Source organism: Cetorhinus maximus, chromosome 17 (genome assembly GCF_964194155.1).
Source record: "Cetorhinus maximus chromosome 17, sCetMax3.hap1.1, whole genome shotgun sequence".
In the NCBI taxonomy this organism is placed as follows: Eukaryota; Metazoa; Chordata; class Chondrichthyes; order Lamniformes; family Cetorhinidae; genus Cetorhinus; species Cetorhinus maximus.
In genome coordinates, this window is record NC_135895.1 from 97,089,340 (window position 1) to 97,115,981 (window position 26,642).

The 26,642-nt window shown below is 40.1% G+C and overlaps 1 protein-coding gene and 1 long non-coding RNA gene across 3 annotated transcripts; one reads left to right on the forward strand and one right to left on the reverse strand.

Moving 5' to 3' along the window:
• Positions 1 to 1,501: 1,501 nt before the first annotated feature.
• On the reverse strand, positions 1,502 to 25,947 carry rtca (RNA 3'-terminal phosphate cyclase). Of its 2 annotated transcripts, XM_078561675.1 has the most exons (12): positions 25,779 to 25,938; positions 23,529 to 23,629; positions 20,917 to 21,060; positions 17,483 to 17,606; positions 16,409 to 16,467; positions 10,206 to 10,347; positions 9,107 to 9,231; positions 7,246 to 7,304; positions 6,777 to 6,871; positions 5,901 to 6,005; positions 2,985 to 3,100; positions 1,502 to 1,713 (listed from the first exon to the last, which is right to left on the reverse strand). In XM_078561675.1, exons 1-11 carry the CDS (start codon positions 25,908 to 25,910, stop codon positions 3,002 to 3,004), a joined length of 1,185 nt encoding a protein of 394 aa, XP_078417801.1. In that variant the 5' UTR covers positions 25,911 to 25,938; the 3' UTR covers positions 1,502 to 1,713; positions 2,985 to 3,001. The 2 variants fall into 2 exon arrangements, with proteins under 2 accessions (XP_078417801.1, XP_078417802.1); XM_078561676.1 differs by having other exon boundaries at positions 1,502 to 3,100; positions 25,779 to 25,947.
• Positions 14,623 to 16,300, forward strand: LOC144692623 (uncharacterized). The gene is made up of 3 exons (XR_013579356.1): positions 14,623 to 15,150; positions 15,300 to 15,457; positions 15,993 to 16,300. It is a non-coding gene; the product is annotated as an uncharacterized LOC144692623 (long non-coding RNA).
• Positions 25,948 to 26,642: the final 695 nt, after the last annotated feature.

Here is a 26,642-nt window from a genome sequence, read left to right on the forward strand (position 1 = left end):
AGTTAAGGAAAAAGCGGGACCTATCAGAGATGAAGATGGAAACGTGTGTAGATGCAGAGGCTGTGGGAAGGGTTTTGAATGAATATTTTGTCTCCGTGTTTACAAAGGAAAGGGAGGGTGTAGATATAGTAGTCCAGGAGGAACACTGCGAGATATTGGATGGGATAGTCATAAAGAGAGAGGAAGTACTCGAAGGGTCGAAATCCTTGAAAGTTGATAAGTCACCAGGACCAGATGGATTGTTTCCGAGGCTGCTGAAGGAAGTCAGGGAGGAGATAGCAGATGCTCTGAGGATGATTTTCCAATCTTCACTAGATACAGGGGAGGTACCGGAGGACTGGAGAAATGCAAACGTAGTTCCATTGTTTAAAAAGGGATCAAAGGAAATGCCAAACAATTATAGGCCAGTTAGTCTTACATCGGTGGTGAGCAATTTAGTAAAATCAATCCTGAGAGATAGGATTAACCGTCATGTGGAAAGGCATGGACTAGTCAGGGATGGTCAGCATGGATTTGTTAAAGGAAGGCTTTGCCTCACAAATTTGATTGAATTCTTTGAGGAAGTGACAAGAAGGGTTGATGAAGGTAGTGCAGTGGATGTTGTGTAAATGGATTTTAGCAAGGCATTTGACAAGGTCCCACATGGCAGATTGGTCAGGAAAGTAAAAGCCCATGGGATTCAGGGTAATGTGGCAAACTGGATAAAAGGTTGGCTTTGTAACAGGAAACAAAGGGTAATGGTCGATGGATGCCCTTGCCAATGGAAAGTTGTCTCAAGTGGTGTTCCACAGGGCTCGGTGGAGGAGAGATTGGATAGGTTGGGGTTATTTTCCTTAGAACAAAGAAGGCTGAGAGGTGACATGATTGAGGTGTACAAAATTATGAGGGGAATAGATAAGAGTGGACAGGATAAAATTGTTTCCCTTGGTGGAGAATTCTAGAACCAGGGGACATAGATTCAAGATAAGTGGCAGAAGGTGTAGGGGGGACATGAGGAAGGACTTTTTTTTACGCAGAGGGTAGTGGGTGTCTGAATTCGCTGCCCCAGTTGGTGGTGGAGGCAGAAACTCTAAACTCTTTTAAAAAGTACCTGGATCTGCACATTAAGTGCTGTAAGCTGCAGGGCTATGGGCCGGTGCAGGAAGGTGGGATTAGAAAGGGCACCTGGGTGTCCTCAGGCTGGCATGGACAAGATGGGCCGAATGGCCTCCTTTTGTGCTGTAACCTTTCTATGGTTCTATTGGCATCTACCTGACAATAAGTGAAAATTATTCAGGTACACCCTCTCCACAAAAAGCAGGACAAATCCAATCTGACCAATTACCACCTAATCAATCCACTCTCAATCATCAGCAAAGTGATGGAAGGCGTCATCAACAGTGCTATCGGAGGTCTTGTACAACAACCTGCTCACTGATGCTCAGTTTGGGCTCTGCTAACACCACTTGGCTCCAAGACCTCATTACAGCCTTGGTCCAAACATGGAAAAAAAGAGTTGAAATTCAGTGGTTATATTTTATTCAGTATAAGCAAGTTTTGACAAATGTTCGTGTCTGTGCAATAGTATCAAAGTGCAACAGCATTACCATTATGCCCTGGAGGAGAAGTGCAATCTCCACCTACTTGGATTAGCTGTATTACTATCAAGCCATGCACTAATAGACTGCAATAAAACCAAAACATGCTGGAAATGCTCAGGTCGTCAGGCAGCATCTGTGGAGAGAAACAGAGTTAACATTTCAGATCGAGATGGCCCTTCATCAGAACCACCATCTGCAGTATTTTGCTTTTGCATTAATAGACTGCAATAATTTGTTTCCTTGCCACCAACTCCATCCCTCTCCCTGGCAATTGTCTGAGACAGAATCAGACTAATTGCATCCTTGGTGTTGTAATTTACTCTGAGATAAGCTTACTACCACATATCTGCAACAACTTGAAGACTGCCTATTTCCACCTTTATGACAGTGCCTGCCTGACTCTGCCCTGGCTTCAGTTTATCTGCAGCCGAATCATTCATCCCTGCATTTGTAGCCTCTAGACTTGACCATTCCAAGAAACAACTGGCTGGCTGAACTACCCTCCAGGTCATTGAAAACTCTATTGCCTTTGTCCTAACTCACACCAAGTCCCACTTGCCCATCTCCCCTGAACTTGCCAATGGCTCCCAGTTAAGCAATGCCTTGTTTTAAAATATTCATCCTTGTTTTCAAATCCCTCCATGACCTCGTCCTTCCCTAACTCTGATCTCCAGCCCACCACATCCTCCCTCTCCCCATCCACCCCAAGATATCTGCGCTCCGTCTATTCTAGCCTCAGGCATTCCTGTTTTAATCACTCCTTCAGCTACCAATACCCTCTGCTTTCGAACACCCTCCTTAAATCTCTCTACCTTTCCTCCTTTAAGATGCTCCTTAAAACCTGCCTCTTTGACCAAACCATTAGTTATCTGGCTTAATAGCTCTGTGTGGGAGAGTGTTAAATTTTGTTTGATAATACCTGTAGAGCACCTTGGGATATTTTATTACATTAAAGGTGCTATATAGATGCAAATTGCTGTTATTGGGAATCTGAGCAACAGCCAGGTAGTTTTTTTTCTTTAAAACATCTTATTCTTTTGTACAACATTCTTGTTGCTGAATCATGAGTGAAACAAGGTCCAAAATACAATGTATTTTTTAATTTCTCAGAGTTATTAAATAAATACTCCAGGGAGTCTATTTTGTCCAACTCCTTTCCCAAACTTCCTTTGTAGTCTGTTATGGTTTCTGCTAAAGTTACTGCTTGACTATTGTCCATTTAACGTCTCTATATTTTCATGTCACGATACACATAGCAAGCACTCAGGTATTGATGCATGATTTTTATTATTTATTTATTTTTTTTAAACACACAAGAACCTATTAGTAAGATTAAGAATCCCCCAACTGAAGTACCAACAAATATGCACATTCTGTTTCCATAGTTTAGTGTGTGATAAGTACACTTAGGGTTTCAGGTCTTAGAAGTTGGGATTCGTCATTCCAATCCCTTCACATTCTATGATATTACTTTCTGATCCAGACTCTTGATCGTCTATTTTATTCACTGTAAACTTAGCCTAAAAGAAAAAAAACATACAAATTGAGTGACATATAACCAAATTTAGTTAAAGTGACCTTTTTTTAATAAATCATGTTGCATGTAGCATGACAAGAAACTTTAATTCTATATATTATTGCAATCAGGTTCTGTGAAATTCACTGCAGAATGTAACTTCAGAATGTTTTGAAACAAAGTTCAAGGTATCATTTTAGCTACTTTAGTCAGCAATAAAAAGAGCTAAATTAAGAGATTCCACAGAAGTGTTACAGTAAAACTTGCTTATGCAAATATCAAGTTACAACTCCACTGCTATCTGACTACCGAAGTCAGTCAACAACTACTGTATTAAGATAAAAGCAAAATACTGCGGATGCTGGAAATCTAGGACAAAAACAAAGATACCTGGAAAAACTCAGCAGGTCTGACAGCATCTGCGGAGAGGGATACAGTTGACGTTTCGAGTCCATATGACCCTTCATCAGAACTAAGACATATAGAAATGAGATGAAATATAAGCTGGTAGAGGGGGGTGGGTGGGACAGGTAGAGCTCGATAGGGGGCCAGTGATAGGTGGAGGCCAAGAAGAGATTGCCAAAGATGTCACAGACAAAAGGACAAAGGGGTGTTGACGGTGATGATATTATCTAAAGGATGTGCTAATGGGGACATTAAGGGTAGAAAGCACGACAAGCAAGTGGCAGATGGCCCTGGTGGGATTGGGGGGAAGGGATCGAAATGGGCTAAAAGGTGGAGATGAAACAATAGATCAAAATAAATTTACAACTAGGAGGGAAAAGAAAAATATATTTGTAAAAAAATTATAAATTATTGGAAAGAGGGGGATCGGAAAGGGGGTGGGGATGGAGGAGAGAGTTCATGATCTGAAATTGTTGAACTCAATATTAAGTCCAGAAAGGCTGTAAAGTACCTAGTCGGAAGATGAGGTGCTGTTCCTCCAGTAACTTGCAGTAGAAGTTTGCATGAAGATGTCCAAGGTGCATCATGCACATACAGGGTTTCTTACATACATAAGTTCAGATGCACAGTGGATCTGTCTTTGCTCACAGGCAATTGTCGTTTGGGAAGTATTATACCAAGTATTGCATGACTCTTGAGATGGAAGTAAAGCTGCTCAAGTCAAGTGTACTTTTTATTTGGTTAAGGAGCTTTGGCACATGAGAAGTGCTTGCCAGTTTAATGTGCAACTCAGACACCCAGCATTTCATGATTGTAATAAAATATGATGCCTATAGGGCAAGCTTATCCAACTGGCAGCCCACAGGCTGCATTGTGGCCTGTGGAGCCCCTCTATGTGGCCCACAGAGCCACTGTTCAAAAAACCTGTAAGTTCAAAATGCAGATAAGTGAAATTCAAGATTTTGCAAGGGGCTGCTCCTGCAATCACAGTGAGTGAGAATGAGAGTGGGAGGGAGAACGAGCGAGTGAATGGGAGGGAGCGAGGGAGAGCAAGCTGTGCGTGCTTACGGGAGTGAGTGAGAGGGTGTGTGTGTGTGCGCGTATGCGAGAGGGTGAATGAGCGAGACAGCAAGCAAACGGGTGAACGAGAGTACATGCGGGAGTGAGTGAGGGTGAGTGTAAGTCCGCACGGGAATGAGTGAGAAGGTGAGTGTGTGTGTGTGTGTGGGAGTGAGTGAGAGATCAATTGTGTGTGCGCGGAAGAGTGTGTGTGTGTGGGGGGGGGGCAGTGAGAGAGGGTGAGGGTGAGTGTTTGAGAGATAGGGTGAGTATGTGCGTGCGTGCGTGCTTGCACGCGCGTGAGTGATTGAGTGTAAGTGTGTGTAAGTGAGCGTGCGTGCGCGCGCATGTGAGAGTGAGTGTGTGTGTGTGTCTGCCTTACTCCCAATATCCAGTTTCTCACTCACTGTCACCATCACACACTAACACATACACACACCCATTCACAGTGGGTGAGAGTGAATGAGTGAGCAGCTTGAGACTGGGAGTGAACCTGGCATACACACACACACTGATCCTCGCATCATCCGGTCATTTTTATTAATTACTCGTTTTTAACTTAACAATTCATTGCTATGACATTGTTTTACTTCTGCTCAGCAATTATTCCTTTTCTTAATACCACAACTTTTTTTGAAACTCAGTTTATTGTTGTGCCAAACTTTCTCTTTCCGAAATTTGCTCTGAGTGAGAAAAAATGCAAATGTGGAGCCTGAGCGAAAATGTTGAAGAAGTCTGCTATAGGGCAACATCTGCGTGGACTAGAAGTAGCTTTATGATGTGTTATGTTAGTTTACAATGAGTATTATACATGTACATAAGTAAACAGAGTCTGAAGTTAAAGTTTATCAAAAATTAAAAAATAATATTGGCTGGCTTTTTCTCTCTCAAGAAATTGTTTCGTTCCGCAACAAGCCATACGTTTGGAGTTTGATGTCCACATGTGCAAGACAGGCACCCACTGGAAGTGAGACTTTTATATTGCTGTGGGAAAATTGCTACTAAAACTAAAAAAAGATGGAAATACCACACTTCACACTGGTGCTGTAGAGTGTGTTCTTCTAAGGGGCTAGGATTGGATATATTGTTAGACATGAGTTAGAGTACAGCAACCTTTAAATGTGCTGTATTTGGCCTAGATGTGACTTAGGGTTAGCGTAAAAACTGTTTTACTCTGCATACAATCCTTCATAGTTCATCCTGGATATGGTCAATAGTGACGCGTGTCCCAAAGTAACAAAATGTTCCATTCCCCAACAATGACAATTTTAAAAAATCACTCTATATCAAAGAAAATTGATTGATTGGCTAATATTTTACTGGTTCACAAGAATACTGACCTTGGTTAGCATTTCTGCAAAGTGTATAGCAGTCTGGGTGTGAAGAGTCAAGGGCCCACATCTCACTCTGGAGACACCATTAGCCAGGGCCATGAATATGATGACCTGAGCCAAAGAGAAATGCAGTTGACAAGTTTCGTAGCTAGGTGATGCTGACACATCAACAATCTCTGAAGCAATTCCCTGTGTCAATAGTAAAGTTCTTGCTCCCCCCACCCATTTGAAAGCCATTGGCAGACAGCTGCGATACAATGAAGCATTGTGCTGTCAGCTGTACCACCAGGTGCTGGCTTTCGTGTTCCAAAGGAGAGGAATGTGCTCTACAGCTTCATAGAAGACAAAGAAAATACTTTCAAAAGCAGGAACAAGAGAAAGTTAGTTACGAACACAATCGTGTATAGGGGTAAGTACTTTGCCAGTTATGTTCCAAAATATAAGCCCAGTCACTTTATGACAACATACTTTAAATGCCCAGCCAAAATGTTGTTCCTCTGTATTTCAAGATTTGCACTTTGCTTATTTATAAAAGCCTACTTTGCACATCAATATTAATAAAAGTAATGACAATTATCAAATAATGATATTATCAAAAACAGATGCTCTCTTTTACTTTGTTGTGGTGAAAGAGAGCGGAATTAGATTTAAGTGTATAAATTTCAATTGGCACTCACTTAAGAAGTTCTGCATTGAATTATTGCAGCAGCACTTATGAAACATTATTTGAGGGGATGCTGCACATTGGACTGTCAATGTGTGGCAGTGAGCAGTGGAGTGGTTTCACCAAGAGGACACAGCAACATCAGCGCAAGGAAAATTAATCCTTATCAAAAAGCATATTTAGGTTTTAAACATACTGATCCATCAAATTGTCTATACCTGGTCCTGCAAGTACTGGTCCACACAACCACCATGACGAAGATTTTTCATCAGCATCTCTGCAGCTTCGATTCCAACTTTATCTGCAGCAACTCCTGTATTTCGCAAACAGTCTAGTGTCAGCATTTTGACTTAATCTGTGGATTTTGGTTTTCTTTCTCAATTCTTCAAAAACACTGTTTTATCATGTATTTTACAAGCCCAAATCTTAATGGCTCCACTCTTAGTTTTGTTACAATATTGTCATTATTTCCTCACTATCCTCTATACTCTCGTATCACCCCCATTGCTGAAACTGCCTTTGAGAAGCTTGGTGTCAAGTCTTGTCTGAGGAAACGCCTGTGAAGTGTCTTGGGGCTTACTATCCAAAAGTGCTATATAAATGAAATTGTAGATTAAGAGTAGCAGTGACAGCAATTTGCTATTTATTCCCTGCTAATTCAACGATTAACACTAAAAACAATCTTACCTCTTTTACCAAGGGCAGATCCTGCGATGATACATCCTGTAGAAGTTTCAGCAACAACACTGAAAAGGAGAAAGAAATTAGGACCAGAAATGAGGATGACTTAAAAAGCTACATATACAAGTTGCATTCAATTGGTCGCTGTAAACAGTGGTCAGAATTACCTCTTAACCTTGATGAAGAGCAAGCTTTCTTGCAAGTCATCATGAAAGCACTTTGACAGGGAACTGAAGCTTCTTATCTCCATTTTAATATATTCTTATCTCCACCAAGCAATGCTCTGTACCACATCTCTTAGCTCAAAGGACAGGAGAACAATTAACCAACTCAGAAAATTCTGATTTTGCCATGAAGGAATGGTAGCAGAGGAGTCAGACCCCCGATCTTGGAGGTTCATTCTACCTGCAGGTAGAAAGAGTGCTTCCCTTTGATGCTGGTAGCATTATTGAAAGCAGAAACTGTAGAATCAGTTGCAGCAATAAACTCACACCAATGGAGCACCAAGCCAGTAAGCATACCACGCTGTTAGAAAAACAGCAGGTAAAATTCTCACAAATATTCATTTTAGAATTAAATGCATTGTATAATCCACTGTAACATTAGTCTTTAGAGTATAAGCACTTGTAACAATACAAAGAAACCACTTCAGAAGCAGGTTCGATTAAGCTTGACAATGCCCACCTACTTCAAAAAACACAAAATATCAAAGAGTCTAGTTGGTATTAGAATTTACTATTGAAGTAACTGAGATGCGTATTTGGAAAGCAGAGCTCTCTTAAATTTAATACTTGTTTAGCAAAGTTCATCTTAATTAAAATTTATTCTTAATGGAGCACTCTGAATTTGGACTAAACAAAAAGGAAAGGCTGGTGTGTGTCCCATGTGTTCTCAATGAGATGCAACCACTTCAAACATCGCAGATTATTTTCACAGCTTTCTACAAATGGTTGAATAGTGTACATATTAAAGCATTCTTTGAAATGGAGCATGGGTTGAAAGCAAAACATCACAACTCTGTTATACCAGGATTCTGGTGCCACAATCAAAGCGTTACATTTGTAAACATAGCACAGGTACCACATGTGCATCATCTGACATCACACATGTGCACAGTACTCTGTGATTTTCAGAAGCAGGGCTTAAAGTGACCTGGAAAGTTTGGGGATTCCTAAGTTCCTGTTCCTTGTAGTCTAGTTCTATCCATGCACTAAAATATCATATTAAATAGTACTTTTTGAATACTAATAGTGATTTTAAAAATGTTTCATATTATTAATAACATGATTGGGGCACCAAATATTAAATCCTGGAGGACGAATAGGCACCTTTGATCCTATTACTGTCACCTAGAATCACAAGAAGCAGGTCGGTCCACATGTACAAAGTCAACTAATCATCAGGCACTCCTATATAATGAGGCAGTCAGAACACCCAAATCAAAACATATATCAATAGCTGAACACCAAGATCATGAGTTGGTAGCAAGGTTTTGGGGCATGGCTGGCAAATATGAAGGGTCATAAGCTGGAGGCCCTCTTAATTAAATCCACCGCTGAGAAAGGAGAGTCTGTGATAAACAATTCCACTGGGTTTGCAGTGCACAACTCCACATCCTACCCTTCAGACACAAGAAAGAACATGCACTTTGAAGACAAGTGTGGCTTCAAAAGCTTTCACCAGCCTTAAAATACTTAATTGTTGTAAAACCTACTGCAGATGTTCATTTTCTAAAACCACCTGACATCCACTAAAAGGTACAGTAAGTGGTTCATGTTGTATGAGAAGCTGGCAACTTGAAAATCTCAGTTAAACTGGAATAAAAGAGTCTCTCGTTCATGTACAATGCTAGATTTTTGCTTCTTACATAATTCCATTTCCATTTCCATATGCCTTGTTCTTGGGCTCCTGCACAGACTGGACATTTACGTAAATATCACGCATTTCTTTTCTGATGCACCGAACAGCTGCAGATGCCATCTCATTTGCAAGCTAATAAAAAAAGAGAAAAACACCTTCAGTTCATCCTAATCTCACAAGATTCACTGCTTTTAGGGTAAATGGGCTTTGTAGCAAATTATTTTTATTAATGTTCAAAAAACATTTTAGTCATCATTTGGTGCAAATTTGGAGTACTCAGTAGAAAACTGTGTTTATACACAATGAGGGAGGCAACTTGAGATCAGTCAGGCTGTCACATCATGCCATAAACTAGTTTTTACTGCTGTTATACATCATAGAATTATCAAGTGCTAAATTCAACAGCCCAGTGGTTAGGAGTTCAAATCTCACCATGGTGAACATGAAACTGAATTTAAAAGATCCGATAATTTGTGGGGTAGAACAAGAAAACAACCAAAAAAAAAAATTGTTGGACCACCAAAAAATGATTGTCCCACCCTAGCTGGTACAAGTGCCTGTAATCTACGGTACATAGTTGACCCTCAATACTCTCCAAAGTGGCCTAGCAAGCCACTCCATTGCACAAAAGATTTCTACAAAAAGGGAGGCCACACCACCTTCTCAGCAAGACCCACATACATCCCTGTAACAAGTATTAAAATGCTCTTCAAAAACCTCTGCAACTAATGTGCAATCAAAGTTGAAAGTAGAATCTAAATTTTTCTTTGTTCTTCAGGAGAATAATTTCTTCTTTGCCATTGCCAAATGGTCAGTGTATTTGTGCCACATTGCAGCAGATACAACCATCACATACGATACCCAATAATGCAAACTGACTAGCACACTGCACTTTGGCCCAGGGGCTGTACACACCAGGCTTACAATCACATAAGATTACTCTCAGTTCTTCCAGCATCCGCTTGATACATTAAAACAGAAATCAAAAAAAATTTGTAGAATGGAATCTCAAGGACATCTTAATCAACAACTTAAACAAGGTTTGTAAGTAAGAAAAACAGAAAAACTACAATTATGTAAAATTCAGTAAAATATTTACTTCTTACCTTAAATGGCAGAACTCCAGCAACAAAGGCTCTCCCGTGAATCTTTGTAATTGTTCCTCGTTCTGTCATGTTTATTGGAGTAAGTTGTTTTACTGGAGATATTTTTACTCTCACCTCACCTCCACCCTTTGGATAGTAACCCCTGTAAAACACAAGAGTTGATTGGTTTAAATGCAATAGTCTTCACCTCCAAGAACTGCAAATCCACAAATGAATTTACATCTTACATGTATTTCCAAGTGGGTAAATGACCAAGGGTCCTATCACTACCTTGCTAGAAAATGCATGTATTTGGATAAATAATCACAGCTTATTGGGATGCTCTTTTATTGTTGAATATCATATCAATGTTCACCATTTTGGTTAATATATGAATAATGTTTACTTGAATAAGGTATGAAAAGGTGCCTAACTGCAGTGCAGTTGTATCTCAGCGAGAATTAACAAGAGCAGGAGACTTCTGAGTTGACAGTGACTGCCCTTGTCATCAAGGGGCCCTAGCAAAATTTAAGTAAGTGGGAACCTGGGGGGAAAAGTCTCCATTGGTTGGAGTCATATCTGGAATAAGGGAAGATGGTTGTGGTTGTGGGAGACCAATCTTCTCAGCCCCAAGCCATTGCTGCATAAGTTCCTCGGGGTAATGTCGTAGCCCAATTACCTTCAGCTGCTTCACTAATGACCTCCCCACCAACATAAGGTCAGATGTAGGGATGTTTTTGATGATTGCAGAGCGTTCAGTAGCATTCGAGACTCCTCAGATACTGAAGCAGCTGTGCTTGCGTGGAGAAAAACCTGGACAACATTCAGGCTTGGGCTGATGTGTGGTGTAAATGTTACTTGTCACCTAAGTGCCAAGTAATAACCATCTCCAACTAGACAGAATTTAACCATTTCTTCTCGACATTCAACAGCATTACTATTGCTGGATCCTCAACCATCAACATCCTGGATGTTTTCACTGACCAGAAAAACTTAAGTAAACCACCCATGGAAATATAAGTAGCAACAAGAACAGGTCAAAGGCTGGCAATTCTGTAGTGAGTAACTCACCTCCTGACTCCCCAAAGCCTGTCCACAAATCAGGAGTGTGATGGAACACTCTCTGCTCGCCTAGATGACTGCAGCTCCAACAACACTCAAAAAGCTCGACACCATCCAGGACAAAGCAGCCAACTTGATTGGCATCCCATCCACGGTCTTGAACATTCGCACCCCCCACCACCTGCAAAAGTGGCAGTAGCGTGTACCATCTGGAATGTTTTCAGGATAGTTTCTTAGAACAGCACGTCGTGGTGCCAACTAGAGAGCAGGCTATACTTAATTGTGCAACGAGATAGGATTAATTAATGACCTCATAGTGAAGGCATCCCTAGGCAGTCGCGATCATAATATGATAAGAGTTTTCATTCAGTTTGAGGAAGTGAAGAGTGGATCTAAGACAAGTATTTCAAACTTAAATAAGGGCAATTATGAGGGCATGAAAGCAGAGCTAGCTAAAGTGAACTGGCAAATTAGGTCAACAGAAATGCAGTGGCAGATATTTAAGGGGATATTTCAGAATACACAGAATAGATACCTTCCAACAAGAAAGAAAAATTTCAAGCGGAGGACCCACCATCTGTGATTAAATAAAAAAGTTAAAGATAGTATCAAACTTCAAGAAAAAGCACATAATTGCACAAAGACAGGGGGCGGTCAGAAGATTGGACAGATTATAAAAAACAGCAAAGAATAACTAAAAGATTAATAAGGAAAGAAAAATTAGAGTATGAGAGAAAGCTAGCTAGAAATATAAAATCAGATAGTAAGAGTTTCTATAGATATTTTAAGAAGAGTTAACAAAGTGATAGTCGGTCCTATAGAAGTGAGCTGGGGAATTAATAATGGAAAATAAGAAGATGGCAGATGAAGTGAACAGGTATTTTGCATCAGTCTTCACTATAGAGGATACAAATAATATCCCAGAATTAGCTGTAAATAAGAAATGGAAGTGAGGAAGGAACTCAAGAAAATTACAGTCACCAGGGAAGTGGTACTGAGCAAGTTGTTGGAGCTGCGGGCTGACAAGTCCCTGGGGTCCTGGTGGACTTCATCCAAGGGACTTAAAAGAAGTAGCTAGTGAGATTGGTTTTAATTTTCCAAAATTCCCTTGATTCGGGGAAGGTTCCATTAGGTTGGAAAATAGGAAATGTAACTCCTTTATTCAAAAAGGTAGGGAGACAGAAAGCAGGAAACTATAGGCCAATTAGCTCGACATCTAGAAGATGATGACTACCATCTAGAAGGACAAGGACAGCAGATACATGGGAACGCCACCACATGGAAGTTCCCCTCCAAGTCACTCACCATCCTGACTTGGAAATATATCGTCGTTCCTTCACTGTCGCTGGGTCAAAATCCTGGAACTCCCTTCCTAACAGCACTGTGGGTGTACCTACACCACAGACTGCAGCGGTTCAAGAAGGCAGCTCACCACCACCTTCTCAATGGCAGCTAGGGATGAGCAATAAATGCTGGCCCAGCCAGCAAAGCCCACATCCTATGAATGAATTTTTAAAAAATCTGCCATATGGAAAATGTTGGAAGCTATTATTTAGGATGTTATATCAGGGCACTTAGGAAAGTTCAGGGTAATCTGGCAGAGTCAACATAGTTTTATGAAAGGGAAATCATGTTTAACTAATTTATTGGAGTTCTTTGAGGAAGTAACATGTGCTCTGGATAAAAGGGAACCACTAGATGTACTTCGATTTCTAGAAGGCATTTGATAAGGTGCCACATCAAAGATTATTGCAGAAAATAAAAGGTCATGGTGTAGGGGGTAACATATTGGCATGGATAGAAGATTGGCTAGCTAATAGGAAACAGAGAGTATGCTTAAGTGGGTCATTTTCTGGTTGGTATGATGTAACGAGTGGTGTGCCACAGGGATCTGTGCTGGGGCCTCAACTGTATACAATTTATATGAATGACTTGGATGAAGGGGCCAAAGGTATGGTTGCTAAATTTGCTGATGACTCAAAGATAGGTAGGAAAGTAAGATATGAAGAGGACATAAGGAGGCTACAAAGGGATATAGATGTGTTAAGTGATTGGGCAAAGATCTGGTAGATGGAGTATAATGTGGGAAAATGTGAAATTGTCCATTTTGGCAGGAAGAATAAAAAAGCATATTATCTAAATGGTGAGAGATTGCAGAGCTGAGATGCAGAGGAATCTGGGTGTCCTAGTGCATGAATCGCAAAAGGTTAGTTATGCAGATATAGAAAGTAATTAAGAAGGCTAATAGAATGTTATTGTTTATTGCGAAGGTAATTGAATACAAAGGTAGGGAGGTTATGCTTAAGTTATAAAGGACATTGGTGAGACCGCATCTTGCGTACTGTATAGAGCATTGGTCTCTGTATTTAAGGAAGGATGTAAATGTATTGGAAGCAGTTCAGAGAAGGTTTACTAGACTAATGACTGGAATGGGAAGATTGTCTTATGTGGGAAGATTGGACAGGTTAGGCTTGTATTCACTGGCTTTTAGAAGAGTAAGAGGTGACTTGATTGAAACATATATGATCCTGAGGGGTCTTGACAGGGTGGATGTGGAAAATGTTTCCTCTTGTGGGAGAATCTAGAACTAGGGGTCACTGTTTCAAAATAATGGGTCGCCCATTTAAGACAGAAAAGAGGAGAATTTTTTTTCTCAGAGGGCCGTGAGTCTTTGGAATTCTCTTCCTCAAAAGGCAGTGGAAGCAGAGTCTTTGAATATTTTTATGGCAGAGGTAGATAGATTCTTGATAAATGAGGGGTGAAAGGTTAAAGGGATAGGCAGGAATGTGGACAAATCAGATCAGCCATGAATGGCTGAGCAGACTTAAGGAGCCAAGTGGCATACTCCTCCTAATTCATATGTTCTACAAGATGCACTGCAGCAACTCACCAAGGCTCCTTGGACAGCAAACTTCCAAAACTATGACCTCTACCATCTAAAAGAACAAGGACAGCAGATGCAAGGGAATACCATCACCTCCAACTTCCCTTCCAAGCCGCACAACATCTGATTTGGAATTCTATCACTGTTCTTTCTTTGTCACTGGGTCAAAACGCTGGAAATCCCTCCCCAAAAGCACTGTGGGTGTACCTACACCATATGGACTGCAGCAGTTCAAGAAGATGGCTCACCACCACCTTCTCAAGGGTAATTAGTGATTACATGAACCTAGCGTCTTCAGTATTAAAAATTGGCAGCGAAGATTCAAATGTTTGCACACAGTATTTTTCATTTTAGTCATTATTTGTCACTCATTTTATACCCGATTACTGGCCTAGCCAGTGGCACATTCCAAGAACGAATAAAAAATAGCTTTGCCCTGGCATTCTGGCTCATATCTATCCACAGCCAACATTACTTAAAAAAAAAAAATCAGATTATCTGATCATTATTATTTAAATGTTTGTGGAACTTTGCTTGTACAAATTGGCTGCCATGTTTCCTACAATACAATAGTGACCACTTCAAAGGTACTTCATTGTAATGTGTTTTGGGATGTCATGAGGCCATGAAAGGTGTTGTATAAATTCAAATCCTTCTTTCCTTAATATTGTCCTTATTGTTACAGAAAGCGCTACTGATTCCCTCACTTGGTACTCCATAGTTATTTCCAAGTCAATTCATTTACAGGTTTCAATATTTGAGTAATTTGGTGAGTCTGTATTCCACGATGTCAACAGGTCTGGTTATATTCAAAAGAACAATATAAGTCAGTTTTGTACTGTATTACAAATTTCACACCCGTCTTAGATTTTCACTCTCACTCCTGTAAATAGGTTCTACGTTTTGTATTCAGCTGTGCGCTCAAACTGCTCGATGTCTGATCACACGATACTAAACCCAGGGATGCGACAATATGAAGTCTTTGTGAACGGAGCATCATGTCTTTCATGTGCCCTAACAGTAAGTTATCCGTGTATTTTTTTTCACACAGGCAAATAACGTACAAAATAACCCCTATAATTAAACTCATTTATTTCACAACTTCTAACCCCTCCCAATGAATACACTTCAATAGCAAGCTGACCAATACTTGTTTTTGGTCAATCTAGCAATGAAACAGACAAAAGCCTTGAGGCGTTTCGATGGGAATACACTTAAAATAAATTGTCTATCCAGAGAGAAAGTAGAGGATCCTGAACAGGAAACAGCAATAAAACAGAGCCAGAATTTTCACCTGCATTTCTGATTTTAGTGCACATGAAGACAGGTGGGTCATATCCTTTAAATAATGTAATATATTTAGAGAGTTGAGAATTTAGAAGTTTTTTGTCAATAGTAGATGGACAATGAAGTAAAATAAACAAATGTTCTTCAACTGCTATTTGTATCCTTCCAACAATATAAAGAAAGTTGTTTAATTTCATATATTTGATTGGTTTCCTGCCGTGATTGACAAGAACTATCTAACAGAAGCTAAAACATCGCCATATCATAGAATGAGAGAGCAACACAGCTACACTTGAGCTAACTTTTATGGGGTACTCCTTCCGTGCTCATATAGAAGATCAGAAAGGCAAAACCTGGCCCATGTCTCCCAAAAATAGCTAAGATTCAGAATTTACCATTTGGGGATTTGTAGCATAAATACATTTTCCTAATAACTGAAAAAAAATTAGGTCATGCTAACTTTAACTGCTACACCTGGAATGAAGCACTTTACAATTGCTTTTTTAGAATTTCTTTTCTTCCCAATCAAGGTGAAGGGGTTGTTTGTGAATAAATGACCATTTTTGTATTCTTAGATACAAAATCGACCAGGTGCTCAGAATCCTCTGCTCCACTTCAATAATGTGCTTCAGAGTTCCACCTTTTATTACGCCAGTCTGGTATTTCCACTTGCCACATCATCAATCAATAATGCCAAATTCTGGACCAACTTTATGTTTAGGAGAAGAAAACCACAGCTGTTTTTCAAAAGGTAATACTTTGAGAACTGAATGCTTCTGTTGAGCAATGAATTTCACAGCTAACTAAAATTTCAAAATATAAGAATCATTTCTATGTTCAGTCGTGAAAGCAATTGGTAAAATAAAAACCAACATTGAATGGTAGCAACTCAGCACTTTTCTTTCAATTATGAAGATTTTCATCCAAATTGCTTATTCAAGTATAAGCCACCCACACAGATAGCTAGGAAAATCAAGTCCTTTATACTCACCTCATTTTTAAATCACAATTGAACTGAAATCCAAATTTTTCAATAATTGGTTTAAATACCTGAAATGCAGAAAGTTTGGTTAGTTCAACATTAAGACCCAAAATTTAACAGAAATATATTTTACTACAGCTACCAGTAACCTTACTGAACAAAGGAGATTATCACATGAACCTAGTGCCTTCAGTATTAAAAATTGGCAGCCAAGATTCAACAGTTTGCACATAGTATTTTTCATTTTTAGTCATTATTTGCCACTCATTTTAGACTCAGATTCTGTTTCAAGGATGAGGAGCCATCATTCGGCATTCTTGGTCGAGAGCCCAGATATTCGTTATAGTGTTGAACCTGCTGCACCCCAGGGAAAACATTGCTTGATTGACAGCTCTGGTTCTATAATCTATCCTGTCAATTGCACAATGTTTATTTACACATGATAAAGAGGTTTCAAATGCTTGCAGTTTCTGCTATCGACACTTTAAAGGATGATTGACGCTTTTATTGACCTGTTGTAAAAGCAATCTTAATGAATGAATGATTGTGTTTTAAAGCTTTTTTAACACATCCTATTGTCACCAAAGGGCTCATTGGTTCTACACAGAGTGTATAGTGGGTGAATGGCATGGAGGTGCCACAGTTTAGCATGGAGGGTATGAGGGGCCATTGGGGGGGGGGGGGGGGGGGAACATAGCTTGGCATGGAGGATATGAGGGACCATGGGGTGGGGGGGGGGGGGGGGGGGGGCATAGATAAGACCTTTTAAAAACTTACCTTTCAAAAGGTTCCCTCATCCAGGCTATAGTTCACGACACCTCTGAGGTGGCATAAACTATAAGTCCTCTAAAAGCTTGCCCGACTCCATGTAAATTGCAGAGGACAAGGACATGCCTATCCCCTGGACACACAGAGGCAAAAGGATTAAAATCCATCATAACCGTACATTTATTTGTAAAATAATAATACCATATTAAGCCAAAAATAGTGTCTTTGGGAAGGATAAGGGGAGATGTATTCTTCTACATATATATAGCTGCAGTATTTTCCTCACAAACCAGTGATCACCATATTAACTCTTACTTGTAAGGTATAGTCGATTTGTGGGGCCATCTCAGCATTAGTCCCTCCTCGTAAAATCAGTTCTGATGCAGAAGCAGCAAAGAGTACACAAGGCGTAGAGACCTGCATTAATAGACAGACGCTCCTAGAAAACAAAACATACAACTGACCATCCAGCTTGGTAGCATATCAATGTGCAATCACTGAGCATGTCGAATATCATTTTGAAAAATAAGTAATCAGCGCATTTAGACAGATCACACAGGTTTCTTGGGAGTCCAGTAGGTAAACAGACAAGTTAGCTTTTATGTGATGTAAAAGATCGCCTGACAATAACCTTTTCAGGAATACAGAGGTGATGAGTGACAGGTTTTTGTATACTGTATATAAAACACTCACATACACCCACTAGGTCACTTTGGGAAATTAAGGAACTTTCATCAAATCAATGAGAGCTTCAACACAATATTCTAAATAGCAAAATATATTCAGTTGCATTTTAAACAATTTAGTTTCAATTGCGATTTAGCATGAAAGCCCCCAAGTTTACAGCATCTTGATTAAACTTAGGAAGATTGAAGAAGCTGTCTCAATGTTTGTAATTATATTTTAACATGTGGAACATACCACAAGTTAATCATTTGCACTACCATGACATCAATATCGCTCAAATTAAGGATAATGGGTTTTTAATTATATATGTTAACGTTAATTTTAGGATACGATTTCTAAAACTTGATTTTAAAAAGTATTGAAGTTAGCTTGGTTTAATGAAACATTTGCACACGGCAGATATTAAGAATGTGTAGAGAAAACTTAGAACCTAAAACATCAGTACATTTCATACTTTACATCAAGCATCATGACTTCTTCCAACATTTTGCATTATATATATCTCAAAAATCATGAGCTGCTCCTAACAAGTAACCACCAATATTTGTTCTTTTGTAAAAAGCTCACCTAGTATCTTCATGACTGGAAGCTTTCGTGCTTTCCTTCCATCAACATGGATTGCAGTTTGCTATCTACTCTAATCCCATTTTCTTCAGTGGTGGCTAAATTGCCTCTCCTTGGCTTTGCATGCAGCAACAGGGAGTCCTATGGAGGAGGCATTTTTCTGTATCGCCAGTGAAGGGAAAGACCAATGTCACTTGACAATGACAACCTGGACAGCCTCAACTTCACTGCATCCTATTTGATCCCACATTTAGCTTCTGAGCCCATAATCTTCTCCATCTTTACCTCCCCTTCCATAACATGACCTACCTCTCCACTTCTACTTCAGCTGCTGAAAACTTTACATGCCTTTGGTGTTATACAATGCTCTTCTGGCTAGCCTCCCTTCTTCCAGCCTCCATAAACCTCAGGCTAACAAAAACTCTCCTGCCTGTATCCTATCACACCAGGTCACACTCACCAGTGTCCTTACTGACTTAGGTTGGCTCTTGATCCCCCAATACAATCTCCATTGTTCATTACGGATGTGTTGGTGTTAACACAATTTTCCCATTATAAGCAAATGATAGTAAAAGTGCAAAGTATCAAAGCATCAAATAAGAACCGTCCACATCTTAAAAGACATTTATTTACTGGTGCTTTGTCCAACCAAAATGTAAAGACTACAGCTCCTAAGTTGTTGGCTGCTGGACTGAAATAAGCTGATCAGAGTTCTACCCATCATTTAACATAGTTCCTACCGCTGTTCACCACACTGAACACCAAAAGGACTAGTTGCTGATCAATGGTGAAAGCAAAATACTGCGGATGCTGGAAATCAGAAACAAGAACATAAAATGCTGGAAAAACTCAGCATATCTGGCAGAATCTGTTTCGAGTTTGTATGACTCTTCTTCAGAGCTCTGAAGAAGAGTCATATGGACTCGAAACATTAACTCTCTTTCTCTCTCCACAGATGCTGCCAGACCACCTGAGTTTTTACAGCATTTTATGTTTTTATTGCTGATCAATGGTGCTGTGCCTTTCTTAAAAGTCTCAGACAGAACAGCAATTAAATCCAGGAACAAACAATGGCATTGTAATACTGAGGCACTCAGCTCTGTAGTCAAACAGCTAACAGTATTTAAGCACTCTTTGAATTACTTGAAATAGCCAGCATGCTTAGATGGAATTAGGACATGGGCAGCAAAGTTTCGGATGAGTTCAAATTTACGGAGGGTAGAAAGTGGGAGGCCAGCAAAGAGTGTGTTACCTCTAGAAATGAGTATTCCAACAAAGGCATGGATAAGCTTGGAAGGTGTAAGAGGTGGGCACCCTATCTCAAAGTTTTTTTTTTTAAATATAAATTTAAATTTCTTCATGGCCTCACCACCACCTCTATAGGCTCCTCTAGCTCTCCCCATAGTCTATGTTCCTCTAAATATGACCTCATGTGCAAAGCCGCTCCATCCTGCCCCCTGTCCGCACTATTGGGCCTAGTTGGCTGAAGGCACGGACATCAATGCTTCAGAAGCCCCTCTAAATCTTTCTGCCCCTCCACCTATATTCTCCTTGGAATCTACCACTTTGGCCATGCTTTTGGTCACACAGCTTAACATCTCTTTGGCCTGATGTCTTTTTTTCCCTTGTGTCTCTGAAGCAGCTCAAGACATTCTTCTACACCAAGAGCACGACATAATTGCAAGTTGCTGCTGCAGTAAATAATCTACATCCAAGTAGGAGATGGGTTTAAAGCTACCTATGGATTTAACAGGCAGAATCTCAGAAATATAGGCCAAATTAAGAGAAAAACAAAGTGACCATGAAGATGTCACAGTTTACAAAGCAAAAGGTATTTTGACTTTTTTTGCAAGGTTGATTATCTGTAAAGTATAATATTCCATAATAATCATCACTCAATATTTCCTATTGCAAACTGTATGTGTGGCCAATATGGATGGAGGTAAAAGTCAGGCAGAGTTATGATGCCCCCAAATAAAATTGAGTTGGCAGGCTACATCTCAATTCACATATCAAGAATACTTGTGGGAAGATATTTGAAGATTGCCAACAGCCATTAAATCCATACAGCTCCTTTTATTAAAATCCTCAGATTCCTTGGCGCCATGACACAGGCTTTCCAAATATCTTCAGTTGCTCAAGTAAGTTGACAATCTTACACTTAACTGCATTAGAAGCTCAGGAAGTAGGTCCCTTAACTGCAGCACTGTTACCAGGATAAGCTTCTCACATTATTCAAATATATTCAGCCAACATTTATCAGAAGCCCAGGTAATTAGAGTAACTTAAAAAAGTTTATTTTTTTGAGAATTGTCAATATGTTTGTTGGCAGTCTTCTGAGGGCCTAGGTGTGAAGTTATCAAATATAAAAGGCACTGAACGATGCTTGTATTAATAAGCATCAAGAAAATTAATTGGTTACCCTGGTCCTGCTATAGCTAGGCTCCTGCTTTTCAGGTCTTAAATAAAAGTTAACCCGCATCAGTACTTATGCTTACCCAGCTGTTTTTGTATCTGCAACATGGTTTCCTCCTTCGATTTTACCCGGCAAGAAGGAGATTTCTGTGGAACCAACTTTTGCTTCTTCAAGGCAACCATCACATAAATCACGAACCATCTCAAGCCCTGACAGATGCTGTGGCCTTAAGGTTGAAAGAATTTTTTTTAGTATTTATACAAAGTAAGTTTTTTAGGTTTTTGCACATGAACATTTATGCTCATTAAGATGAGGCATGCTGGTACTTAGCACCCAAGGGCTACATCAAGCTCAAATAAATAAAAGCAAAATACTGCAGATGCTGGAAATCTGAAACAAAAACAGAAAATGCTGGAAAAAACTCAGCAGGTCCAGTGGCATCTGTGGAGAGAGAAACAGAGTTAACGTTTCAAATCTGTATGACCCTTCTTCAGAGCTACATCAAGCTCTCCTTGATCAAGGTCACGAGAACAGATGAAGAATAAGCTTTCCTCCACTCTGTGTCAACAATGTGCCTCAGACACAATCACAGAAAAAAATCCCTCTTTTTTAAAATTCAATTTAATATGCTTCCATTTTTGACAGCAGCCATCCATTGCCATAAGTGACACTGCAAAAATATAGCCAAAATAAGCACAGGTATTTGTTGTGGGACAAAACCATAGTGAACTGCTTTCAAACCATCCAAGCTCAAGTCACATGGGATACTTAAAGCCAGCAAATAGGTGAAACTTTTACCTCATCAGAACAGGCTGATTTTAAGCCACATCACAGCATCACCCAGTCTCTGCGTAGGTTTGGTTTCATAAACAACCAGCTGTTACCAACCTTAAACAGGCACCAGGACACTGGTGATCAAGGTTTTCCAGCTGGATGTGACCTTTCTAAAATAGTTATCTTGGGTTCTGATTACTAAAAAAAGGTTTTTTTTAAAAGACTCTTTTTTAAATTTCTGAAGTAAATTCAAGAACATTTTATAGATATGTCAGTTTACCTTTGGTTTGGTTACCATCAGTCCCTACTTTAACACTTTTTAAAGAGAATTTAAGTATGCACCACTCAGATTTAGGTATAATTATCCAAAATTGGAGATCCAGGGCACAAATTGTGGGAAGGAACAGAAAGAAAAAGGCCAATGATGAAACTAATCTTAGGGCAGGACAGTGCAGAAAAGATAGAATCCAATGAAGAAATAACTGGAATATTGAGAATAAACAGCGGTGATAAATAGAAACTGTAAATAATTAAAATCTGAAATAGAAGCAAAATATTGGAGAGGAATAAACAGTTATTGTTTAATGGGCTGGGTTGAAAAGTGACAGACTTCAAAATGCTCTCTTCAGTCCCAAGCCAAGTTTGGAAAGGCATAGTCTATAATTGTATTGCTGGGTATTTCACGTTGCAAGTAGACATACCATGAAAATTTCATGTTTACCATAGGATGAAACTGAAAATGCAACAAAAACCCAACAAGAGATTCCACACATTTTCATATGGCAGTCAGGCATTTGACCCCTCCATAATTCAAAATCACACCATGGATTCTCATTAGCATACTGTACATAGTATTAACAGCAAGCTGGCTGTAGGACATGAATATCATTTCAGATTGACAGGATGTAGGTAGGAATGTACCTCAGAGTTGTGTGCTGAGATTCTGACCACAAGGACAGGAAAAATTATGTTGAATTTTGCGATGATATCATGCTAGGGGGCTTGACAAACTAAGCAAGAATGCAAGAAGACAGATCAAATTGGGCAATTAGGAAATTGAATGCAGATAACAAATTCTTGTAAAAAGAACAGTGAAAAGAAGTAAGCAGTAACATTCTCAACAAAATGGAAGAACCAAGAATCAAAGAGGTACAAATATATTTGATCTTTAAGGTTGGAGCGCAAATAAAAGGGGCTGAGAGAAAAGCAGCAAATGGGATTCTGGATATTACAAAATACTTAAGAGCAATGATTACAAATGCAGTTAATTTGTATTGATATTTATTATACATATTAATTGTGTGCAATTCTGGGCATCCCTTATACAGAGAATATTATAGGTATGGAAGGGTACAGCGAAGATTCACTGAAACAACACTAGGAACACAAGCTTATAGTAATGAAGGCTAGGAAAAAAAAGGTTTTGGTCTAGAATAGAGAAAGTTAAGACAGAACCAAACAGCAGTTTTCTAAACCAGGACTGGTTTTGAGATGACATGCTATGTCATTCAGATGCTGTTAGACCTGAGTTTTTCCAGCATTTTCTGTTTTTGTTTCAAGTTATTAGAACATGGAATACTTTACTGAAAGTGGTCATAATATAAAAGAGAACCATATAAGAATTTGAAAAGAAAAAGTATAAAAAGATACCAGTACAGTACACTTGCGTGTTATGATTTTTATTAACTGTACATTCTACTGCTCCCAATGCAGCCTAAATCTAAAACTATTCATAGTTATTGGAGTTCCTCATTGGCTACAAGAGAAAAAGGCACTGCAAAATGTAGTATTGTTTAAATGGATCAGGGGCTGGTATAGGTACTGCAAAATGTTGAAATGTACCATTAGGTCATACGGATTGGGGGTCAGTGGAAAGGAAAGCAATCAGTTAATTTGATAATGGACTTGTAGCACACTTACCGTAGTCCAGGTGTGCTTCTTCCTGCTCGTATATTGTGGATTTTTATCTTGGCTCCTAGTAAGCAACTTAATGCTGTGCACACACGTAAAATCTGTCCTCCCTGGAAAAGGAAAATGGCACTTTCATAATCTTAAAACTTGTACACACAGCAACGATTATATTTATATTGCACTTATAATATAGAAAAGCGTTGCTGAAGGTGCTTCACAGAGGTATATTTGGCCAGCCAAAGCTTGGGATGTTGGATGGATTGGAGTGAGTCTTAAGGAAGAGTAAGAATTTCAAACCGTGAAGCTTAGGCAGCTGAAGACACAGCCACCAATGTTGAGGTAAAGGGAGGGGAATGCACAAGGGTTAGAGCTAAAGAAAGAAAGTTCCAGGTTGGAGGAGATTACAGAAATAAGAAAGTGGAAAGCCAGGAAAAGATTTAAACACAAGGATAAGAATTTTAAATTTGGAGGTACTTTGGGACCAGGAATCAGCAGAGGATATTGTGGACAGGGGTGATGGTGAGCTGTACTTGGCATGGGATATGATTCAAGCTCTGGTGTTTTAGACAAGCTGAAGTTTATGGAGGATGAGGGATGGGAGGTTGGAAAGAACACAATAGTTGAGTCTGAAAGTGACAAAATGATGGTTGAGAGTTTCAGTTGCAGATAAGCTAAGATAGGGGTTGGTGCAGAGGCAGGTGATGTTTATGGAGGTGGCAGTAGGTGGTCTCTGTAATGCAGATTTTGGAATCAGGTTGTCATCTCAGGGTTGAATGGGATGTTGAAATTGCTGACATAGACAGTCAGCTTGAAACTGGAGAGGAAATGAAAACAGTTCATAGTGGTGGCAAGGGGTTTGTCAAAGACAGTTGCTTTGCTCTTCTCAGTGTTGAACTAGAGGAAATTGCAGCTCATCAAAGACTGGCTGTCAGACAAGCAGTCTGAAAACACAAAGGCAGCAGAGGAGTACAAAGAGGTGCCCTGAAGGAAAAACCATTTCAGACCATATTCTTATTTCCCAATTTTTACCTTCTGGGTGGTGAATACATAGAACTAGGCGCCATCAATGTACATGTCTGTTGATGATGTGTCTATAAGGGGTAACATGTATACGAAGATGATGTTGGGGCCTAGGATAGATTCACGGAGGAATTTAGGGTAAAATGAAGGGACATGTACCCACAACCTTTAGTGAGGTGAAGTCTAACCAACTGAACCATGACTGATACTTCAATATATGTTGTGTTGGAGACTATTAGCTTCCACCCATTATCTCACAATATCCTGTGTCATTGAAAATGTACCCACTGAGGGTTGATAACATGCAGTTGCCAGAAGCTGCAGGCTTTTTTTTAAACAGACACTGGGTAAATGACCACATCATGGGGCATCTTGGCAGTATCCCCTTGTACTTTGTATTATGCTCTCCCAGCAATACCTCTCACTGATTGCATTAATAATATCTTGGTCAAAATAACGGCTTACCAAATCTGTGCAAATGTTTTAAATCACAGTTTATTTTCTTCCCAAGCCATACCTCATCTAGTGGGTAGTGATGTTTTGTAAGATCATAACACCTTATCCATAGTTATCCCTGCATGGTTTTATTAAGCGTCCTTGGATAATCCTACTGCATCAATATACACAGTATGATAGGAAGGCCTAAGCATTTTGGCTTGCTTTAGCGCATGTCATGGACCAAGGATGCATTTTAAATATGCATACATTTCAAGTTGCGAACACTCACACTCCTTCTGATTTAGGACTTATTCATCAATCATGCAACATTATAAACCTTCAGGCCTCTGAAATTCAAACAGTAGTCGAGAAAATTAAATGTATATAAAAATTACAAGTAGGCCAGAGTTTGCCTGGGCTCGGTTAGACAGAGTGACAGGCTCCCCAAACCCAAGGGCTGACTCTGCAAGTACCTAAACCTCCAGTACATCCCGAGCCAGTTTGAAATGTACGCACATCTGGATATATTCCACGCAAACATTTTTTAACCAGCCGGATTTTATTTTTAAATAAAGTTTGAGAGGTTTTATGATGATCTATTGATGATGCCAACCCCACAATAAAGAAACGTTTCAGAATTTCACTTTGCAGCAGCGGGACTGGGGGTTTAATCCCCGCTCTCCTGTCGACTACAACCGCCATTCAAACATTAATACTACCCGCTGCTGCTCCTCCAACAAGGCCCCGAAAGCCACGATGTCAGCGGAAACAGGCTCAACTCCCATCAGCAGCAGCACTCACCCCCTCCATTATCCCACCGTCAATCTCAAAGCTCTGCTCCGCCATTGCCGCGAGCCGAAATAACCCCGTTCGCCCAAACAGCCGCAGCTTAAAGAGTCCCCCAGGCGACCAGCCGGTCCCAGATCCGCGCATCAATCACCCCCTTCAACCCGCCCTTCGCATCAATCTCCCAGCTAAATCCCGCCCCTCACATCAATCACCCAATTAAACCCCGCCCCTCAGCTCAATCACCCAATTAAACCCCGCCCCTCAGGTCAATCCCCCCAATTAAACCCCGCCCCTCAGATCAATCTCCCAGCCAAATCCCACCCCTCACATCAATCCCCCAATTAAACCCGCCCCTCACATTAATCGCCCAATTAAACCCCGCCCCTCACATCAATCTCCTAGCTAAATCCCGCCCCGCACATCAATCACCCAATTAAACCCCGCCCCTCACATCAATCACCCAATTAAACCACGCCCCTCAGGTCAATCCCCCAATTAAACCCCGCCCCTCACATCAATCACCCAATTAAACCCCGCCCCTCACATCAATCACCCAATTAAACCCCGCCCCTCACATCAAACACCCAATTAAACCCCGCCCCTCACATCAATCACCCAATTAAACCCCGCCCCTCAGATCAATCTCCCAGCCAAATCCCACCCCTCACATCAATCACCCAATTAAGCCCCGCCCCTCTCAACAAACCCCGCTCCTCAATCCAAACCCCGCCCCTCACAACAAACCCCTGCGCTCGCATCAATCACCCACTAAACCCCGACCACCCTCACAAATCCCACCCCTCAAATCAATCGCTCAATTAAATCCCCCTCACTCAAATCCCACCGCTAAACTCAATCTCATATAAACCTCACCGT